We start from the raw sequence: 21,068 nt of genomic DNA, 5'->3' as shown, positions 1-21,068 counted from the left end.
TCTTTTAACAACCTTGTTTTTTTCTTAGCTGCTGTTTTCAATGTTAAAGCTTTGATAAACCAACTGTACACTATCAATCCAGATAAATTTAGCAACTAGCTGGTGAGCTTAGCGGAGCATTTAGCAGCTAAAGTTCCAAATATTTCCCTCAGGAGCTGGTGGAGACCAAAACAGTGCTAAAAGGAGCATGATTTTTGAACTTATATTTACGTGGTAGGCAGAAACATGACTCCAAATGAGCTTCACAACCCTCCCTTCACAGATGGCGCACGGAGCTAAATTTACTAACCTAACAACAGAAAATTGTAAGGTGTCAGGCCACCAGGCCCTCCAGAACAGCTTCAGTGCTCCTTGGCATGGATTCTCCAAGTCTCTGACACTGTACTGGCTCGATCACTATTCTCCCAAAAGAAAGTGTTGTGATAATTTCCTGTTGGTTAAAAACCAGTCGGTGGATGCGATAAAGTGCCCCAGCCTGGACCTCCTTGATAACATGGAATGCATTTTAGATTACTGGACCATGGAGATGCCCCATTACTAGATTGTAAGTTTCCAGGTAGGATTTAACAATGAATTTGTATTCAAAGCTTCAAAATTCATGTCAAATGAAGATGAGTGAAGCTGAGGGATGACGAACATTCATGTGGATGCTGCAAATTGAGACCTGGTGAATGAGTGGATTGTGGCGTGGCACGTTTTACTTTATTTATTCATTGATAGTGGATGTAATTAGGATTTCTTTTACCATGAATAAACATGTGACAATATTTAAAATAAGGACAAATTTAAAACACAAAATAATTGATTAGGTTTTCATCAACTTTGCAATGATTTTACATTTCAATCACTGGTCCAGGCGTTTGTTTCTATGTTTTCTCACAGGCATATCTATATTTACATGCTAAAGTATTAATTTCAAATTTGTTGTATTTTTGATATGGAAACTGGGCTTGATTCTGTTCTCAAACTCTCAAAGAAATAATAATTCTGGCAGCTGTAAGAATAAAACTTTAAATGTACCAAATTGCAGTGATTTCTTAAAAAGTTAAGGAACCCCAGGGGTGACATATGGAGTGAGACAGGTTTTACATTAATAGGATTACATTAATGGGATTTCAAAAGTGGCAAATGTAATCTTACACACCTACTGCAGAAAGCAGTAATCAGATTACAGACACTTTTAAATAAAAGAGAGAGAAAAGCGATAACATTCTGTACTCAGAAACATAAAATACAGATTGCAGCATTTAAATGATCAAATCATGTTTTATGGTATTTTTATGATGCCAGTGGATTAATAATACATCATTTTTATTTTTTTAAACCATTGCAACAAGTAAAATAATTGCTACCCGCTGACATAGTCGGTCCTCAGAGGCAGAAAGTATCACTTGACTTAGATGATTGAATTTGATAACAAAGTGTGTTTTTGCAGTGACATTTCAGTTTCATTCTGTCTTTAAATATGATATATTTATATTATATTATATTGGACAATTAAATGTGGACTTTTCTGGTACTTTTCAGATTTAAAATATTAGTTAGAAATTTACCCCTAATGTTGAACTAAAGCAGAGGGAGCTCTGTCCTCATATGGCTGAAGGGCTGTGAGGTAACACAGGGGCGCCCCCAAGCGGACAGCAGCTGTGTTACAGCATTAAACCCAGGCTGAACATATTTGAGTTTCGGTTTCCAATCATCAGAAATGATACTGATCCTTTCTGCTCCGGGAAGTCAGCGTTCAGTCTGCAGTTTCTGTGTTGTCCGGGGCTGGAAGGAAACACAGGGAGAGCGTCAAAATGAAGGAGTCGGAAATACTGAAGTTTATCTGCGCCAATCAAGGAGCAGTTGAAACTGATTATTTGGTGTTTAATGTTCCTGATTCAACCAATGTTTCGGACATCATTTGTAACCAGGACAAATTTGCGTCGTGCTGTCCCTTCGGGCAGCCGAAGGTGGTGGCCAGGACCAAACTGAGACTGTGCAGAGCCAGAGACTGTCAGGGACCATGCAAGGGGCTACACCTGTGTAAAAACTTCCTCTTCATCGGATCATGTCAGTTCTCTCAGCTGAGGTAAGTATGTTTGCTTGTACAAGGCCTAATGTGAGTCAAGTTAAAGTGGCCTGTCTGCCTGAGGTTGTTGGTGTTAGACATGCAGCCAGAGAGGCCTGTGAGTCAGGCTGACTCCTTCGAATACATGTTGTTTTAAATTAACGTTTTATTGTCTAAATTTGTAATTATAGCCTATAAATTTCTATGTGTGGCCTCGCCACACCTGATGCATTCACATAACGTACTGTTGGCGAAGTCCCATGGCACTCACCTGTGGTAAAAAACAAACCGAGCCAGAACAAACATTGGCATTGTGAAGGAACTGGCCTAAAGGGGACTCACTGTGGGTGGGTAACAAGTGAGGTAGGCCTACAGGTCATTTATTATTATTATTATTTTTTTTTTTTTATTAAATAAAGCACTTAAATAGTTGATAGATAAATGGTCTGCAAATAGTTGTATTATTGTTCTCTATTCTTTTTAATATTATTATGTAACTGCATTGTCAACTGTATGTTTGTCTACATGTAGCACCTCATCACCAAAACAAATTCCTCCTATGTGTTAAACACTACTTGGCAATAAAGCTCCTTCTGATTCCGATTCTGATTACATGCTCATTTTTAATGACTTTTGGAAACAGAATGTACTTATTAGTGTGGCTGAAAGAGGGTATTTGTAGTGACAGAAGATGGAGAATAGAACACACATGCCTTTGGTGTGAGAGACCTGGGTTCAGTTCCCACTGTGACCCATCCACCATTGTGTCCCTGAGCAAGACACTTAACCCCTAGTTGCTCCAGAGGTGTGCGACCTCTGACATAAATAGCAATTGTAAGTTGCTTTGGATAAAAGCGTCAGCTAAATGAATAAATGTAAAAGATAACTAGATCAAAACCAACTACATACCATAAAAAACCATGGAACAGCTGCTAGTTAATGTAGCTAGCCACAGTACAAATGTATTCAGTTATCCTAATGTTACAGTTGATGTAGCTGTCTGTGATATTTCCTGTGTCACTTGGCCCTGACTCTCCCTGCAACACATGTTTGTGAACAAAGAACTTCAGTCTTCAAAGCAAACTCTGATGACATCCCATTGGAATAACAAAGTATTTTTACTACGTGAGTTTTAGAATTTACTATGTCTAGTAGCTATCCATACAACTTACAAGCTCGTCCTACTCAGTTTTTTCTACTCCTGCTCCTGTGACCTATGTCCACTGTCCTCTTCCTCTTAAAATACTGTAGGATGCTCATCTCTGTGTGAACATTTTGACTACTTTCAAATTATTTATGGACACGTAGCAGAGACACATACACACCTCATGGCACAAGTTTTTAATGTCAAGGATGGTCACGGACAGAGGCAAAAAAGTGGCCCAGGAGTTTGTCCCTGGTCAACCCGCTCTCCAGACAAAGCATTTGTTGGGGCCTCTGGGTCTCTGGAATTTTATGCAAGTAGAGTACATAACTAAATGAGCCATTAAAATACAGTTCTGCTATTGACCTCATCTCTGCTGTCTGTCTCATGTTCACCATGTCATGTTCTGTACTGGTGCTGCTGGCCAGTGGCGGGTGGAGTACTCAAAATCTTTACTCAAGAAAAAGTACAATTACACACATAAAAAGTAAAAGACAAAAATGACAAACCTACTCATGTAAAAGTATAATAATATATTTTATCTGCTGTTCATCAGGTTTGATTTGATTTCTAGGGAATGCAATTTGCTTTGCTGGCTGATTATCTTTAGCTATTTCTGTTTAATAATTATTTTCCTTTTTTAAAACTCCATGAAGGTATTGATAAGATCACTTTAAAATATCATCTTGCTGCCCAGCTGACTATTGTTGCATGTAAATTTTATTATGGACATGTAGTCAATCAAACCTCTTGCTTTGCAGTAGCACAGGCTGCCAACACAATCTGATTATTCCTAAAGCATCTAAATAATCTTTAAAACGCAAAGAATGATTGTGGCAATAACACGAGAGCAGCTCTTTGTTGAAGCAGGGTAAACCTACATACATAGGAAGCTGTTCCTCATGCATAAAGCCCAACAGGACTGTTTTATCCACCATATTTTCTTTCTCTCTGCATCTCAAAAATGATTGTTTCCTGAATAAATAACAGCTGGTAGCTGCTGAGTGAAAGCCAGCAGTGCCATGGTGTGCGCTCGCTAGATTTCAGTAGAACAATAAAGCCTTAAACTGAAAAGGTATTTGCCTGATTTTCTAAATGTTTACATCTGCCCAGCTCATTCATATCTGTGATAAGCGCCCGTCTCTGTACCACAAAGGAGACCTGGCGCTCTTCTGCGTAACTGCGTGCACACAGCCTGGCTGACAGCTCATTTGGTTAACGAAGCCTATAGCAGATTACAGACTGGTGAAGTTATGAAGGTATGAATGGAAAATGTAGCAAAATTAAAAGTAGATTACAGGCCCACAGAAAATACTGGAGTAAAGAGTAAAAGTAGGCTGCAGTTTTAAAAAAGGAACCTGAAGCAAACTCTTTTTTTTTCTCCCTTAACTTTTCAGCACCACATTTGCCTTCTGACGCATGTTTTCTATAGGCCTATGTGATTTTTGTCCGCGTTTCAACTGTTTAATTGTGTCTGATGCGGAATGTGTGATTGATTAACTAGTCTCTCAAACCGCCTGGCTATGAGCCGTCTCCAAAATCGCCGAAAAAAGTGAGGGGGACAAAACATAGATTTTGAAATGTGGGGGGGGGGACATGTCTCCCTCATGTATAATGGCTCCTACGCATATGGGTCACACACAAGTCACGTTCAGGTCACTGGCAGACCTAGGAGTACCCCTTTCTCTGTATTAGGTGCATGTCGACAGTGGCCTGGGTAGTTAGGTAGGAGCGAGTCATTACTTAAGTTACACAGCCAAGGACAAGATATCTGACACACTGACACCACAGTTGCCTCCTCCGCTAGCAGCCGGTTATTTTAGCTTAGCTCAAAGGCTAGAAACAGTTAACTTAGCTTGACTCTGTTCATAGTAAACAAAACCTGCTTTCCAGGCACGTTACCGCCAAAGCGGACGAACTAACGTGTTGAATTAGAACTAAAAATGTTATATTAAAGTTTATAAACTACAGGGTTTGCCTTTATTTGTGTTAAGTTAAGTGCTGGACTGTTTCTTGGCTGGGTGCAATAAAGTGTAGTTTCGCTTGGCAATGGTGTGGACTCCTGTTTTCAGGATTAACGTTAATGCTAAGCTAACATAAAACTCAAACTTTGTCCGTCACGCCCCTCCCCCCAAATCTTCAATAATTCAGGGGAACAATCAAGATTCTGGTTATCAAAATATGCCTGCTAGCATCAGAGCAGTTTTGTTTGTTTATGTCACCACATGAATCATTCATGCAACTTTAGGACAGCTCAACATCCAGGGCCCCTGTTTGAGAACCACTGCTATAACTCATATTTGATTAAATGTGTTACTAAATACTTGGCTTTATTTTTCAGCAGCACTATTTAACAACTGACTTAGATGTTAGACTTTCCTGCCACCACATGAACACATAATTTACTTTTATATTCACTCATCATATGTCCTTTTAGCTAAAACAAAACATTAAGCCGAAACTGTTTTAAAAAATAAATAAAACTTGTGACTGAACTGTGCATGTTGTGTTCTTTGATAACAGGAGAGGATGCAACTTCTCCCATGAGCTGGACTCTGGTCGCAATGAGGTGATACTGAGAGAGCACGGGCTGGAGAGTCTGAGCAGGTCGGAGCTGTGCACACTGCTAATGCAGAGCGACAACACGCTCCTGCCTCCTGTGAGTCTGACTACATGCAGACATACAAATCTCATTTAGTGTTTCCCTTAAGACGGAAGTGTCGCAGCAGAGGTGAAAGGAAACATTTTTTATGCGCTTGCACCCTGGATGTGCATAAACAAAAATACGTTCACATCATTTTGGACCATTATTACCACATCTGTGTACAAAAAGTTGGGAAAGCTAGAGCAGATGATTAGTAAACAACACCCAAAAAGTCCCTGTAAAAAGATGAACTATAACCATTAGATCTGGGAAAAGTCATTTAGTTAGTTTTTGATGAATGCTAATATGACTTACAGCTTTTATTATTATAGAAATTAACATAAATGTAGGCAACATGTGAGAACCAGCATATTTATTCATTCGCTCCCTTCTGCATAAATACCAAGCATTTCATTTGTACATTAAAATATAAAAGAAATTCCTATTGTTAAAGACTAGTTAGCATCCCTAATTTTCTTTACTAATCTCAGCTCCTCTATGGTCACCATTTTAATTTATTTTCATAATAGAGTTTTTCAGACTCATCTGAAAATAATATGTATTTTAAATATCAAGATGTACAGTATGTGTACAGGATATATTCATATTCCAATAACAATATATATCCGGGTATAGAACTTTTTTTGTAAATTCAATAAAATATCATGAGTTAATTTCCAACATTAACTCTATTTCTACTCTATTTCTCTGCATCATAAAGGTGGGGTAACTTCTGGAGAAATCCAATAACACGGCAAATGCCATGATATAGAGTGAACAATGACACGCATGTAATGTAACTAATATTAGCTAGGTGGTGGGTTAGTAAACTGTTGCTAAACTGAACAAAATTATAAACGCAACACTTTTGTTTTTTCCCCCATTCATCATGAGCTGAACTCAAAGATCTAAGACTTTCTCTATGTACACAAAAGGCCTATTTCTCTCAAATATTGTTCACAAATCTGTCAAAATCTGTGTTAGTGAGCACTTTTCCTTTGCCGAGATAATCCATCCACCTCACAGGTGTGGCATATCAAGATGCTGATCAGACAGCATGGGTATTGCACAGGTGTGCCTTAGGCTGGCCACAATAAAAGGCCACTCAAAAATGTGCAGTTCCATCACACAGCACAATGCCACAGATGTTGCAAGTTTTGAGTTTCAAGTTAGATGTTCGACTCCGAATCTCCAACATAAAACTAGCTTCACTGCGGTGCAAAGCGCCGTCCCCTTTGGGAAATATTATGGTAAAGTGTGGAATTTGCTACACAACGAAATTAACGAGAGAGCACAATTGTTAACGATAGGCATCTTCCTATCGTCATAACGCACAGCCCTAGGACAGAGTTTAGTCTAAGCCTGTGCCTGATGTTCCCAACTCTGGACAAGTAGGTAGTAATGACATGCGGCTCAAAATCAATAAATCAATACATAATTAAATAAATAATAAAACAGACAAAGGAGTATTTTAATACTCACTTGTTAAAGTAAAATCTGTCTGGCACAATATGGTATCCAGGTCATTATATTCTATACCAGGCTGCTGGGCAGGACAGGTTTTTAAAAAAAAAAAAAAAAAAAAAAAGTAATGACATGCGGCTAATGAACCTTATTTCCTAAAAATTTAACAAACGTTACATAACATCCATAAATCATACTGTTTCCGGCTCAGCATCCAGGACCGGAAGCCCAGAGGAGATGTTGGCTAGCTCCAACAGCCTTCACTTTTCCCGCAGTTGGACAACAGACATACTTTTATTAACGGACACACTGTCACCTACATGTACATTCACTGCCAAACTGACAACTGACTTTTCGTCCGCTAAGCTAACTTTTACAGTCACTTTCTGCCGCTCGCTCGCAGTCATTTGCTCACCCACACACACATTCCGCACACACATTCCGACTGCCCTATACACACTTGGGTAACTTCTGGAGAAATCCAATAACATGGAAAATGCCATGATATAGAGCAACAACTGACACACATGTAATATAACTAATATTGGCTAGGTGGTGGGTTAGCAAACTGTTGCTACACTGAACAAAATTATAAACGCAACACTTTATAAATGCCCTATATTTTTTTAACTGGTATGTGATATAATATGAGTGTGTGAAGCGCCAGTCCTCAGCACAATTGGTGGCTCGGTGTATACATGAAAGAAAGGGGACTGGCACTTCCCAACTACCTGGACACTCATTGGCTATTGTAGGCTGTAAACAGGGCATGGAAGATTCTATTGGGGCAACTAAACTTTTGATTGACATCTTGTCAATCAAAAGTTCAGCATGTAGCCACTTATTTTTTTTTTACATGCTAACTGCAGTTAGGCTGATATAAAACAGCAGTTCGTGTGTATTTATTGATATATTAATGCGTTTTGGACTAAATATTTTACTGGATTGGATCGTCTGGACCTTTGCCAACAAAACAAGGCTTTTTTTTGTCGGAATGTAATCCACCGGTGAACTACGGCTTCACAGATGAGTGACGTCAATTTTGATAATAGGCAGTGCTTGAAGTGGGCCACCGGTACCAGTACATCTACATTTTACTCCTTGGCGTACCGGGACCTGCCCTCTCCATATTGCCCATCCCTTCATACCAACCCCCTTTTTCCCCACATCAAGCACTGATTATAGGTGGTGGCAAAGAAATTTACCAGAATGCAGGAAATGAAGCATTTAATGCTAAATATTTCTCTGGGGGCGGACCCCCAGACCCTTCACATCATATATTTCCACATTTAAGATTTCTTCAATGTCTTGTGAGCTAAGTGTATCATCACACCACTAATCTAAGTCCCAATGTCCGCACCACTTTTCAACACAAAGTTACACTCTTGCCCCCGACCCTCCGTCTTTGTCGTAACTCCAGAACACATTTTAGGCACATAAGATTTTCTTGCTTTAAGCCCTGCACTTAGATGTCCTTTGAAGAATAAGGAGAGGGTGCGGTGTGAGTGAAAATCATTAGTAGCCCACCTGCGTTGTCTGTCCGTGCAAACCATTTGTCCTTTACAATTCTCCGTTCGTCTGTAGTATTACCTTCTTTTTTTGCCGAATCCTCTGCAACAGCGGAGATACAACGCTGGTGTGTGGATGGAGATCGTTTTGGTTTAAAGTAATAGTGTGGATGTAGCCTAAAAGATGTTGCCTCAGTGTATGGAATGGTAAACTGATTCTGTAAATGTTTGACTTTGTTACACACTTATCTTTAGCTGGATAATATCTGTATATATCCTCTTAAAGATGTTGTTCACTGAAAATAAAATGTTTATATTATAACAGTTAGTTGTTTTCTGACCCTGTGTCCTTGCTTTGCTTGATTGTAACTACCTTGCCTTCTTGTCTTATCTTCCCTATACCAGATATGTTACGATTACAACAATGGTGACGGGGAGTTTGGCCGGTGTCAGGAAGGCTTTGATTGCAAGAGACTGCACATCTGTGAGAAGTACTTGAACCGCGACTGCAGCTGCTCCAAGAATCATGATTTTTACGCTCCACAGCCGTTAAAAAGCCTGCTGGATAAAGGCGTGCCTGACAGCCTCATTGGCTCCTTGAAGTTTGTCTATGCAAATAAAGCGGCTTTGAGGTACAGCAATGATGCGAGCAACAGGGCCAACCGTCAGGCGCGTCAGCCAAAGTCATCCATTGGTGAATTCTCTGCTGCTGCCGACAACACTGATGCGAGCGGCGACGATGGTCTGAATTTCGAACAAAGGCAGTGGTACAGAGGGAGAGGAGGCAACAGAGGCAACAGAGGCAACAGAGGCAACAGGGGCAACAGAGGCAACCAGGGCAACAGAGGAAACAGGGGCAACAGAGGAAACAGGGGCAACAGAGGAAACCACGGCAACTGTCAACCGCCGCAACGAAGCTCTTCCATTAGTGACAGCTGTAGTGACTTCTTCGATCTGTTCGTCGACAGTGGACCAAACGAAGGCAGCGGTGACTGGCTGCAACTGACCTCTTCCACCAGTGACATTTCTGGTGCTGCCAACGACACTGACGCGAGCAGCGACGACGGTCAGAGCAGAAACCGGACACGAAACCGGAATAGAGCTTCAACAGCGGTCAGAGGACACGGTGGAGACCATCAGACGCTGCAGCCGACCCGCTCCGTCCACGATGATGCAAACAGCGGTGATGGACAGCGCAGACGAGAAAGGCCCAGGCCTGTGAGAGGTAAACTACACCAGCTTTCATTCCAACTGTTTTCTGACAGAACTCTGCAAACAAAAACAACACTTAGTAATGCACGTTTTGTTTATTTCCTTTAGATAAAACAGAGATATGCATGTACTTCATCAAAGGACACTGTAAACATGAGGGTGAGTAGTCATCATAGATCATAGATCCTCATGCGAAATGGTAATATAATTAATGCCTATGTGTTCTTTAGAGTGATTGTCACAAAATGTTTGATCCTGGTGACATTAATCTTGTTTAATGGCCGGTGTGTCCTCAGACCGGTGTTTTAAAGCTCATGACAAGATGCCATACCGATGGCAGGTCAAAAAGGATGATCAATGGAACGCCTTGCCCGATAATGAGACGATAGAGAAGGACTACTGTGACCCTAAAAACGCATACAGGTACACTCTACTGACATTTAATGAGATTGTATTCCTGGGAAAAAGTTGTTCTTAAAGTCAACCATCTCAAGGTGTAACCACCAGTTTACAGTTGTAGGGTTTCACTTTTAAAGAAGATCACTTTCATGCTTAACTTCACAAAAGTATTTCCTGTTCTTTTTTTCCTGCTAAAGAGGCAACGCCTTCTGAAACATTACTCACGCCATCTGTGGGGTCTGAAACTCAGACTGAGAAAATTGCTCTGTAAAGAAATAGTGAATAGTTTATTCACTTCTTTGCCACAAGTTCAATGAGGAGATCAATACCACTCTTGTGTTTGTACGGTATATGAATCTACAGCGATCTTCTTTAAGGCAGGGTGTGGCACTGAAACCGCACGCTTTAGACTGAGAGTCCACAAGCTGTCAAGTAAAATTAGAGCGTTAGCTTTCAACGTTATTTTTAGAAAACTGACTGACCAATAGTCAATTTTTAAGTAAAGGCCCAATAAGATAGATATTAAGTGCATTTCCATGTAAAACTGGTTTGATGGGTGGGACATAAAGCAGAAAGAGATTATTCGCTGTAAACAAATGACATATTAGTGGTGGAGAGAAAGATATTTTTCACTTGATGAATAGGGTGGGACATATTTTTCTTCTGACTGGTATAGCATGAACTCACAATTAAAGATCTGTTAAACACTCATGCTGTACCGGGAAGACAACTTATACATTTTACATAATTACAAGAAATAAACAATTTGTTTTCCTCCTTTGTTTGTTCAAAGGTAATTTTTCATTGGATAGGGAAAACACCAATATGGATCTGATGTTACAGCAAACTAGTGTGTGTGTTTGTGTGTGAATTGAATTGAATTGTATGAATTAATTGTTACTCAATTTGATGTCTGTAATAGCAGCAGCAGCCCACCTGTGCATTTTGACACGATGACCTGTGGACTGGACAAAGTGCGACGACTCTCTACCGTTAACTCTCTGCTCGAGCCGACCTTCATCCACACCACTGAGTGGGTTTGGTACTGGGAGGATGAGTTCGGAAAGTGGAACATGTACGCTGTGAGTAACAGACGTTTATTTTAGTGGTGGATAATGCAGACGTGAGGGAATGCCAGGAATTTTCACGGGGGGGGGGCTTATAGTACGACACAGTGCACATCTGTTCACAAAATCTAAATAATTTCAAGGGTATAAAAATACAGTCAGCACAGCTAAACAGCTAAAAGGAGAGTGAACATTGGACCTACATTCATCAGGTGGACATTTAAGTGTTTACAGTTTTTTCTCTGCCCCCATTTGGCCTAAAAACAGTTAGTGCATTTTGAAGGTCATATTGCCACACTAAATAGTTTTTTTCAATTACATTAAGACGTGTTTACTATTTTTTTTATAATATTAGTTTATAAAGCTAAAAAACAATGGAGTAACAATGGCAGAAATAGGGATGCTACCCCAATCTGCAACACTGATATTGGAGCCATATATTATCTGACCGTTTTAAGGCTGATCAAGGTTTGAAGTCATTACTCTCCAATAATGCCCTGTCATAAATTTTCTGTCGTAAATATCCCTTGTTGAAACCTTGAACAGTTTGTACTAGATAACAGTGTTAGCAAACAGAGGAACAGCCTGAAAAAGCAGCAGCAGCAGGCAACAGTTTCATTGAAGATATGCGCACTGACAACATGCCTCTGCAAGCGGAGTTAGTAGAGCTGATTCAGGCTAAAAATGGCCACTTTACCTCCTATTTCAGTGACATTTTAGAGGCGTACCACAACCCTAAATGCCGCTGTAGTGACAACAACTCCCTGCAGCAAACTTCCTATAGTAACTTTTGCACATGATGGAGTAAGAAGTGAGGCTGTCCAAGCTTTGCTCTGAAGTGGAATTTATATTGTAGTAATAGCCTTCCAATCAGCTATATGAGCTATGCTGGGTGGGTCCATGTCGACTCTGACAGTTGTCGTGGAAAGGAGCAGTGTCAGATTCTGCCTTTTAAAGGGACAGCAATTTAAATACTCACATCACACCAGGATTGAACTTCCCACTTCATCCTTCCCACACATGATCTACTAATCTTGCGCTGAACTGACGACTACGTGTTTACATAACCCTGCAAGTCTCTATATTCTGTTTCACCCGATTTTGTTTATGATAGACGTTTCTTTTTTACCTGCTCTCTTCTGTTGCTAAAGCTGCCATCCATGCACATCATTAAAGTTTTAATCTAATCTTTTATGGCTCTATAGCCATACAAAAAAATCAAAAGAGATGACGCAACACAGGCTGAGCTGTGTGATCAGACAGCGTGGCAGCATCTCTGAGGAAAGAGATTAGCGGCAGCGAAGATTGTTGCCAGATTGCATAAATTTGAATTTGTCATGCTCGTATTGGACTGTTGAATTAAGAAATACAGTTTTAAAGGCGTTTGGAGCTCCCTCAGCTAAAGCTGATCAGTTCTCGCAACTTCTAAAGCTGAGCCCTTCTTAACAGTTTTGTCCTCCAGGTTTACACTTTCGAAAGGAACATTACGTGAAATTACAGATTTTAGACTTTCAGAGCGTCGTGTAAGCATAAAATAAAATAAATTAGGAATAAAAGATAAGTGTCGGGTAAAAGCCCAGGATCTGATGAAAATCTAATTGTGTATCTGGTTAGGTTCATCATATTCACATTGTTTCTCACAATCCATTCACATGAATTCAAGCACTGAACTTCTAAGGCACATTCTGACATTTTGTGCATTTGCTCAAAACTGTATAGTATTATAATTGATTTAAACTTTAATTTACTGTTCTAAATTCAAATTGTGTTGTGTTCAGAGACATGAGATATTTACGGTCTAAAAAAAGCTAAATATGGAGATTAATAAATGGATCAAGGAAGAATGATGAAATGTTAACTGTATTAACTGTCTGAGCTGTGGTCAACAGTAGATCTCCTTTATCTTCTAATTTTCATTCAACACAACAGAACATTTTCAACAAATTTTGACACTACATGTCACCAAACTTGAGAATCATACCAAAATATAAATTTCATATCAAGCAGTATCCATTACAACAATGTTACAATAAATATTTCTGCAACCAGCAGCAACGGATGTGAACATATTTGGACGAAATGGTGGAGCTAGCTAGCTTGCTTATCTAGCTGCATCTGTAATTCACAATAACTGTCATTTTAACAGGGCAGACAATTTCGTCTAGCGAACAAAAGTCTTAAAACTAAATGAGAAAGTGAACAGCCAACTCCTAAAAAGCTTTTTCAATGGTGCTGGTTAAATTTACACAGTGCCATGGGTACAAGTCACTCTAGCCGCATCGACAGGTTGCCATGGTAATGACTTGTCAATCATAGATAATCCTGCCCTGAAGCATACTCTGCTTTATGGTCTATTTTCCTCTAAATAGGACCATAATTTACTAAATGAACATCAGAAGACTTGAAACTAGGGATTCAGACCATAAACTCATTGGTAATAAATCAGCTGAGAAGTAGGGTCATTTTACTATTATTTCTAATGGAGCCGGACTTCTTTTTGCAACCAGAACAGTCACCCCCCGCTGGCCGTTCAATAGAATGCAGGTTTAATGGACTTCCTCGTCCGCATCAGTTGTCTAACCGGAAGCTTCCCGCTTGGTAAAAATAAAGAAATGTTGTTTTTTGACAATACGAAATTCGGTATTAAGCAACAACAAAGGAATTAAAGACAATGAGTCTAGTGCCATCATCCTGTTTGCTTAGCTTATTTTAGCGTTAAGACAGAAAACAAATGGAAACAGCTAGCCTGTCCTATGTGTGCGGATTTTGTTACCATCAAACAGTCCTAGGCTAGCGGTTTCTCCGCCTTTCCTTTCTTTATGCTAAGCTACGCTAACCGGCTGCTAGCGACATACATGAGAGTGGGGTCGATCTTCTCATATGACACTTACAAACAATGCAAATAAAATAATTTTAAAAGCACTTGTGTTTCCCTAGCCAGCTTTGTTTGCAGGAAACAACAATTTCACTGAAATTCACGTTTATAAATTTACAGATTCTGTAGGCGATCTCTTTGCATACCGTACAAGCTGGCTCCTGATTGGTCATCTACCATTTCAGTTGTATATGTAGATGTTTTTTGAGTTAAAAACAGACTTGTCTTTCTTGTGCGGCAGACTAGTGGACACAAAGCAGCAGACATGGACAGCGCCAAGCTGGAGCAGAGGTTTCTGGACAATGAGAAAGATGTTGTGGAGTTCACCGCAGGTTCACAGTCATATACACTCAGTTTCCAGGGTAAACAAAGATTATGCAGTTGATCTCTGAGTTTACAGTTGTGTGCAGACATTAAAGCAAATATTGTAAAAGCTGTATTATAATCATGTAAATTTTTCCCTCCCACAGACATGATACAAACAAACAAGCACTATGGCACTAAGAGGCTTGTGAAAAGACGGCCACGGTTTGCCTCTGCAGCTGATGTCCAAACAAGGAGAGTGAGGTATGATGTCTCATATATACGATGTTAGTGCCACTTATGTTTTCCACCTTTTAAACAAACATAAGCCAAAAAACAAACATTTTATTTAAATTACCTGACAATAAACTAAACCTGATCCTAGTTTGCTTTCTGACAGCAGAAGGCCTCTTGGTCAACAAACTTTCACCGCTATACCGGACTACTGGGACAAGACGCAGGTTCCTCAAACAGGATTCAAGGTATTGTGAATACGCCACACATCAAACTGCATAAGAAACACAACTTAAAAGTACTGCTTCAGTAACATTCTTGTCTTGGCTTAGGAGTTACGTGAATGTGAACGCTATTAAATATTTTTAGAAAAACTACTAGAAGTAGCCAAATGCACGTGATAATTTACGTTATGTGTGTATTTGTTAATTGCTTGTCTTTTGGGTGTAATTTTCTGATAGAATGGGGGAAAATCCATGCAGTGTTGCATCTTTTTGTCATTTTTCAATCATGAATACACTACAAACTCAAAATTACTAGATAGTAATTGGGGGCAGTATTTTATAACAATAATGAAGCTTTTTTCAAAAAACAAAAACAAGGATTCTATATTGATTCATTTATTCAAGCAAGTTAATTTTAAGAGACAAGGCTGGCGAAAATCTATACTTTCCTTATTGTGAACAAATATTCTGAAAACAGTAGTGAGTGTAGTGAAAGTCTGACATAGATTATTCCTCTGTGTCATACAGCTTTATTGTCAAAACTATTGAAAACTCTTCAGCATGCCACACTGTTACACTCACTGACATGTTCCTTCGTTATCATGAACATGGGCACTGTAGTTTATTTTGACTCAATCCAGCATACACCGTCCTGCTGCTCTAAATAATCCAAATGTGTGTTAATCCGCTGCTGAAAATAGTCCCTAACAAATCCACTGTTTGCTCCTGTTTCAGTAACATTTGACAAAAAACACAGTGCCCAGCGGTAGTCGTAAGATACGACCATATATCTCTGATGAACCCACAATTGGTTTTGGTCTTTTGTTGGTGGTGTTTTTTTAGCTTTTTTTACAATAACCAAAAATTTTAAATAATAAAGTGAAGAGAAGTGACTGACTGGGAGGAATAAAAAACACTTTGAGAAATCTTAACAAGGACACACATTGTCACCACCTGTAGACAGACAAATGTAGAGCAGCAGTCTTGACAGGCAAGAGCTGTAATAAACACTGCAAATTTGAGCAGCTGTAATAAAAGCTAAACATGCACTTGTAGCACTAATTGGCTGCAGCAGCTCCCCCTTGTGGAGAACTTGCAGCCTGTCAGTTTGTGTCACAGTCCATCGAGACGCTTTGCGTTGGAAAATGGTTGGCAACAATGCATGCAATGTAAAATCTTTCAAACGAGCAATCAAAGGAATGACCTCCTAGTGTTGCTAGATATTTACTGTAGATCATTCAGTATGTGTTGTCTCATAATAAAATAAAATGTGTTTACTTTCTCTGTGTGTTTCCCAGCGAGTGTCCCTCTTGCGCTCCTCAGATGAATTTAAGGAGATTGAAGCTCTTTTCTGTAAAACCATGAGAGGCTTTGACATCCTCAGCATCGAGAGGATTCAGAACAAAGCTCTTTGGGAAGTCTTTCAGTGGTACGTATGGGATTTTCATGTTTGTTCTGCCATCACTTCTCGTAAAACTTTCAATATTCGAAATCTACACAGCTGATTTCACCTCAAAACTTCTCAGAAGTGGATTTAGTGATGAAATTCCATACGAAAATAGTAAAATATAAAACTTACTGTTGCTGGCCTGTCTGGCCCACGCGATGATGATGCAGTGAATATTAAAATATTCTCTTTGAACAAACAGCAGTCTGTCTGTTTTCACGTTACATTTTAGTATCCCTCAGCTCGCTTGGAACCTCGATGGAGGTGAGGTGATACGAAAAAAAGTACCTGGAAGCAGGTACAGGTACAACATTTCTACAATGGAAAACCAAACAAAGACGAGTCGAGCCAAAGGGCCTCCGCTCAGACTAGCTTGGTTTGAGGGCGTACCTGACCCCCGCTAGCCGCTTGGCAAGCTTTATGACGCGTTTTCATTGTGACGTCAAAAGTAAAGGAAGTGAAGGGCTGGACTACAAACGAGCTGTTTTCAAGCGGTTCAGAGCAGAGCTTTCTGTGGGAGATGGGAAATCCCTTTGGGCTGGACTTTGGGCTTTTTCACTTTGCAAACCTGTTACATGCACAAAAAAGATATATAACTCAATAAAGGAGAGGGGAAAAGCCAAAAAGCATAATACCACCTCTTTAAATATACAGTATGCAGTAAAATGCACAGTTATGGGGTATGGCTGCTACAGCAAATAGCTTATGGTGGCTAGCGTTTGCTCGCTTTCTATTTAAGATAGCTCCCATTCCTGAATGCATCTGCTTGATTTAAGTTCTTAATTTTCTTTTTTTCTTAATAAAGGCAGAAAAATCTGATGAAGAACAACAACGGTGGAAGGAATGTGACAGAAAAAAAACTTTTCCATGGCACTGACTCTAAACATGTAGATGTCATCTGTCACACCAACTTTGACTGGAGAATCTGTGGAACTCATGGAACTGCTTTTGGCAAAGGTGAGTTGAAGAAATATTCACATTTTTTAAAAAGTGTCATAGACGAAAATGTTAACTTCACACAAAGTAAAGGTACAGTTTGCCCAAAAACTTTCTGGCATTTAAGCTTTCATTTCATTTCAATATAATTGATATTCTGAAAAAATATTGTCAATTAATCGATAAATTGGCCGAACAATTGTTTGAGTCAATAGTCAAACAAAAATGCTAAATATTTGCTTATTTCAGCTTCAAACAATGACCAGACAAATAATTTCTTCAAGAAAATAATTTGCAGATTAATTATTGTAGTTATTTGCAGTCTTTCCACATACGATATAATGCCATTACAACAACCCCCAATTTTAATTTCTTTCTGTGTGGAAACCCAGGTAGTTACTTTGCCCGGGATGCCAAATACTCCCACAGCTACACTGGTGACTCTGATGTCAAATCCATGTTCATCTCCCGGCTGCTGGTGGGAGACTACACCAGAGGGTCCTCCGACTACCGCCGCCCTCCTTCCAAGGACGGCGGGGACATAAACTTTTTTGACAGCTGCGTAGACGACGTCATAAACCCTTCCATCTTTGTTGTGTTTGAGAAGCACCAGATCTATCCTGAGTACATTCTGCAGTACAAGACCACAGACCTGTTCGATGACATATTTGGTGCTGCGTCTGCACTGGCATCCAGACGAGTACCAGCTCCGAGACCAGCGCCCCAACCCAGCGTATCAGTTTCTAAACCCACCACATCCGTTTATAAACCCACCACATCCGTTTATAAACCCACCACATCCGTTTATAAACCCACCACATCCGTTTATAAACCCACCACATCCGTTTCTAAACCCACCACATCCGGTTATAAACCCACCACATCAGTCTATCAACCCAGCACACCGTCTTACCCCCCCAGCGCATCAGCCTACCATTACCAATCTAGCAGATTAGATGACCTGCTCATGCTGTCTTCTCAACCTTCTCCACCTTCTCCCCCAGTCCGAAAAGCAAAGAAAGGTGATTCCTGTGTCATTGCTTAGTGAGAAACGTGAAGTGAGTGCAGGTGTGGTTATTTTTTTGGAATGGATAATGACTTTAGAAGTAGCTTGATGGGGCTCATGCCGAATGCTTTGGGTCATTTTGGTGATTAAATATAATAATAATATCTATGAAAGTGTGGAATGAGGTTTAGAGTGGCCAGAAAACCAGTCAAATAGAAAAAATCTACAGTGACCGGGAAATGTTAATTACACGAAATTTAAGTGAGATGCTTTGTATACTTTGATTTATTCACTAAATCGGTTTCCACTGCACTTTGTCGCATTTTGCTTTTAACAAATCACCAACTCAAACAGACCAATATGTAACTTTTTTTTCAGGTTTTCAATTTTTTTTTTTTTTATGTGCATATTAAAAATGTGCAGCTGAATAGAAACTAAAATAGCTCAGGAAAGTTTATACATCACAATGACATTAATTTAAACCACTAGTAATTATTGCAGAAAGAGATGCTGCGGCATAGCTCCCCAACCAGTAGTGGGTGACAAAATCCCTTGCAGATATTCAAAAATAAGTTGTGAAATTTATTGCTTTATTCACAAATTGTAAATGAGGTTGTGGTGTGTAAGCTTTTTTGTTTCACACAATGTTCAGGGTGTACGGTTATTGATTATTTAACGCACTTTTCACAGATTTTGTGTTGAGTAGTTAATTTGCTTAACATTACGATTCCCCTGCAACTAAAAACTTTGACATTTCCCAAACTGTTGTACTTTGTTTTCAACATTATTGATTTTGTGCCTTGAAAATAAATGTAATATTATCATTAACTGCACACAGAGACACTGTTTAATTTCAGGTTTGCAGGATATGGCCTTGTTTTCTTACTGCTGGAGCTGCATTTCTTTCTCTGTCTGTCTCATAAGTGAATTTAAAACACCACCATCTGTCGGGTTGGGAAATGAGACAGGGCACAAAAAATGATCAGTATGGCTGCCGGTGCTTCCTGTGACATTAGGCCTGCAAATCATCCCACCTCCCCTCAACTCACGCACACACAGTATACATACACTAGCAACTGCCTGTTGTGTTTCCTGACAAAGTGCAGTGGAAATGTTTGCATGTTAATGTGAGATTTCATTGTACTTATGCACCCTGATTTTTCATTCGCCCTGCTGAAAAATGCAGTGATTTACACTTAAAGCTTAATTGATTTGTACACTATCTGCAATGATTTATACTATGCTTCTGAAATTATTCGCCTTCATGGAGTGATTTATATAACTGTAAAATATTAAGATATTAATTCAAGCACTGAGTTTTACTATATGCAAAATTTCCAGACCACTTCTCAGGGCAATTGTAAAGAATTCTCTACCATTTTGAAGCCATGGGTTTGGCACTTTGGCCGTCGCCATATTTGGATAAGAGGGGTGGAGGAATATACATTGCTGCACCTGACAGGTCACCATGGTAGTGACTTGTCAATCACAGGGTAGCCTCTCCCTAAAGCGTACCCTGCTTTATTCTCTATTTGCCTCTAAATGGGACCATAATTTACTAATGAACATCATGCGGTATTAAAGGAGACTAGAAGCTCATTAGGAAAGTGTTTCCTGAGGTAATAAATCAGGTGAGAAGGAGGCATATATTATCATCTACTACTATGCAATCTGACTTATTTTGCAAACACTGGACTCGCCCCCTGTTGGACATTAGAAAGAATGCAGGTTTAAGGAACTTGCGCATTGGCTTCACTTTTCAGACCCCGGGGGGTTTCCCACTTGGAAAATACCCATGCCAATAGAATTTAAATGAGAAGATAGCTCCATAAATATACAGGACCTCTAGCATTTTCAGAACCATAAGGGCTCGTTATAGGGACCTTGTAGACTACCAAGTTTCTGATGTCAATGATGTACTGGGTGTGCAGGATATACACCTATAAGACCTGATTCCAGCTGGTTTAATATCATGTTCTTGATTCTTGCAATCCTGTCATTTCAAAATAAAATTGTGTTTTTATTTGAACTTGGAACAGTTTGTATTAATGACCAAACTAAGATGAGGGGATTTACAAGCACAGGGGGATGGGGGTTGGAGCTGGAGGGCTGACCGCCCGGCTGTGTGTGGTTGAGTATAAAAACAGTAACTGTGAACATTTATTCCCCTTTGGTTCAAAACATGCAGCTGCTTTTCTGTGCAGAAAAGACAAAAACACTTCTGATGGTACAGTAGATTACAAGGAGAAGATTCCCAGGGTAAAGATGGATTCTCAACCACTGCATCTATTCTCTGCCACCAGCGCTTCATTATGTATTTACTGCCCATTAAGATGGGGCTGTTCTATAGGCAATGCAGCTGTGCCCTGCAGGATGCAACAGCCCACCCAGTGACAGTAAATATCCTCTGACATTAAGCAGCTACTTCCTGTCTGATGCGTGCCCGTGGCATGTGCTGTGTCTTGCCCTGGCTGTTGCTTCCTGGTAGTCAGAGCAGATCCTTCAGTGCCGGCTACGTGGAGCTCCCGGGCCTCAGCATATCTGAAAATCTT

At 39.8% G+C, this 21,068-nt stretch overlaps 1 protein-coding gene across 3 annotated transcripts; it reads left to right on the top strand.

Annotated features, from left to right (window-relative positions):
• Positions 1-1,709: 1,709 nt before the first annotated feature.
• On the top strand, positions 1,710-20,545 carry si:ch73-252i11.1 (uncharacterized protein LOC553517 homolog). Of its 3 annotated transcripts, none has more exons than XM_046072604.1 (12): positions 1,710-2,074; positions 5,721-5,856; positions 9,219-10,038; positions 10,134-10,184; positions 10,322-10,448; positions 11,350-11,506; positions 14,608-14,728; positions 14,837-14,933; positions 15,070-15,151; positions 16,426-16,556; positions 17,380-17,531; positions 17,903-20,545. In XM_046072604.1, exons 1-12 carry the CDS (start codon positions 1,800-1,802, stop codon positions 18,553-18,555), a joined length of 2,802 nt encoding a protein of 933 aa, XP_045928560.1. In that variant the 5' UTR covers positions 1,710-1,799; the 3' UTR covers positions 18,556-20,545. The 3 variants fall into 3 exon arrangements, with proteins under 3 accessions (XP_045928560.1, XP_045928559.1, XP_045928558.1); XM_046072603.1 differs by having other exon boundaries at positions 1,711-2,074; positions 11,347-11,506; positions 15,073-15,151; XM_046072602.1 differs by having other exon boundaries at positions 1,711-2,074; positions 11,347-11,506.
• The last annotated feature ends 523 nt before the right edge of the window (positions 20,546-21,068 follow it).

This window comes from Micropterus dolomieu, linkage group LG16 (assembly GCF_021292245.1).
Source record: "Micropterus dolomieu isolate WLL.071019.BEF.003 ecotype Adirondacks linkage group LG16, ASM2129224v1, whole genome shotgun sequence".
NCBI classification, from domain to species: domain Eukaryota; kingdom Metazoa; phylum Chordata; class Actinopteri; order Centrarchiformes; family Centrarchidae; genus Micropterus; species Micropterus dolomieu.
Note: the sequence above shows the minus strand (reverse complement) of the source record. Positions and strands in the feature narration are given on the sequence as shown.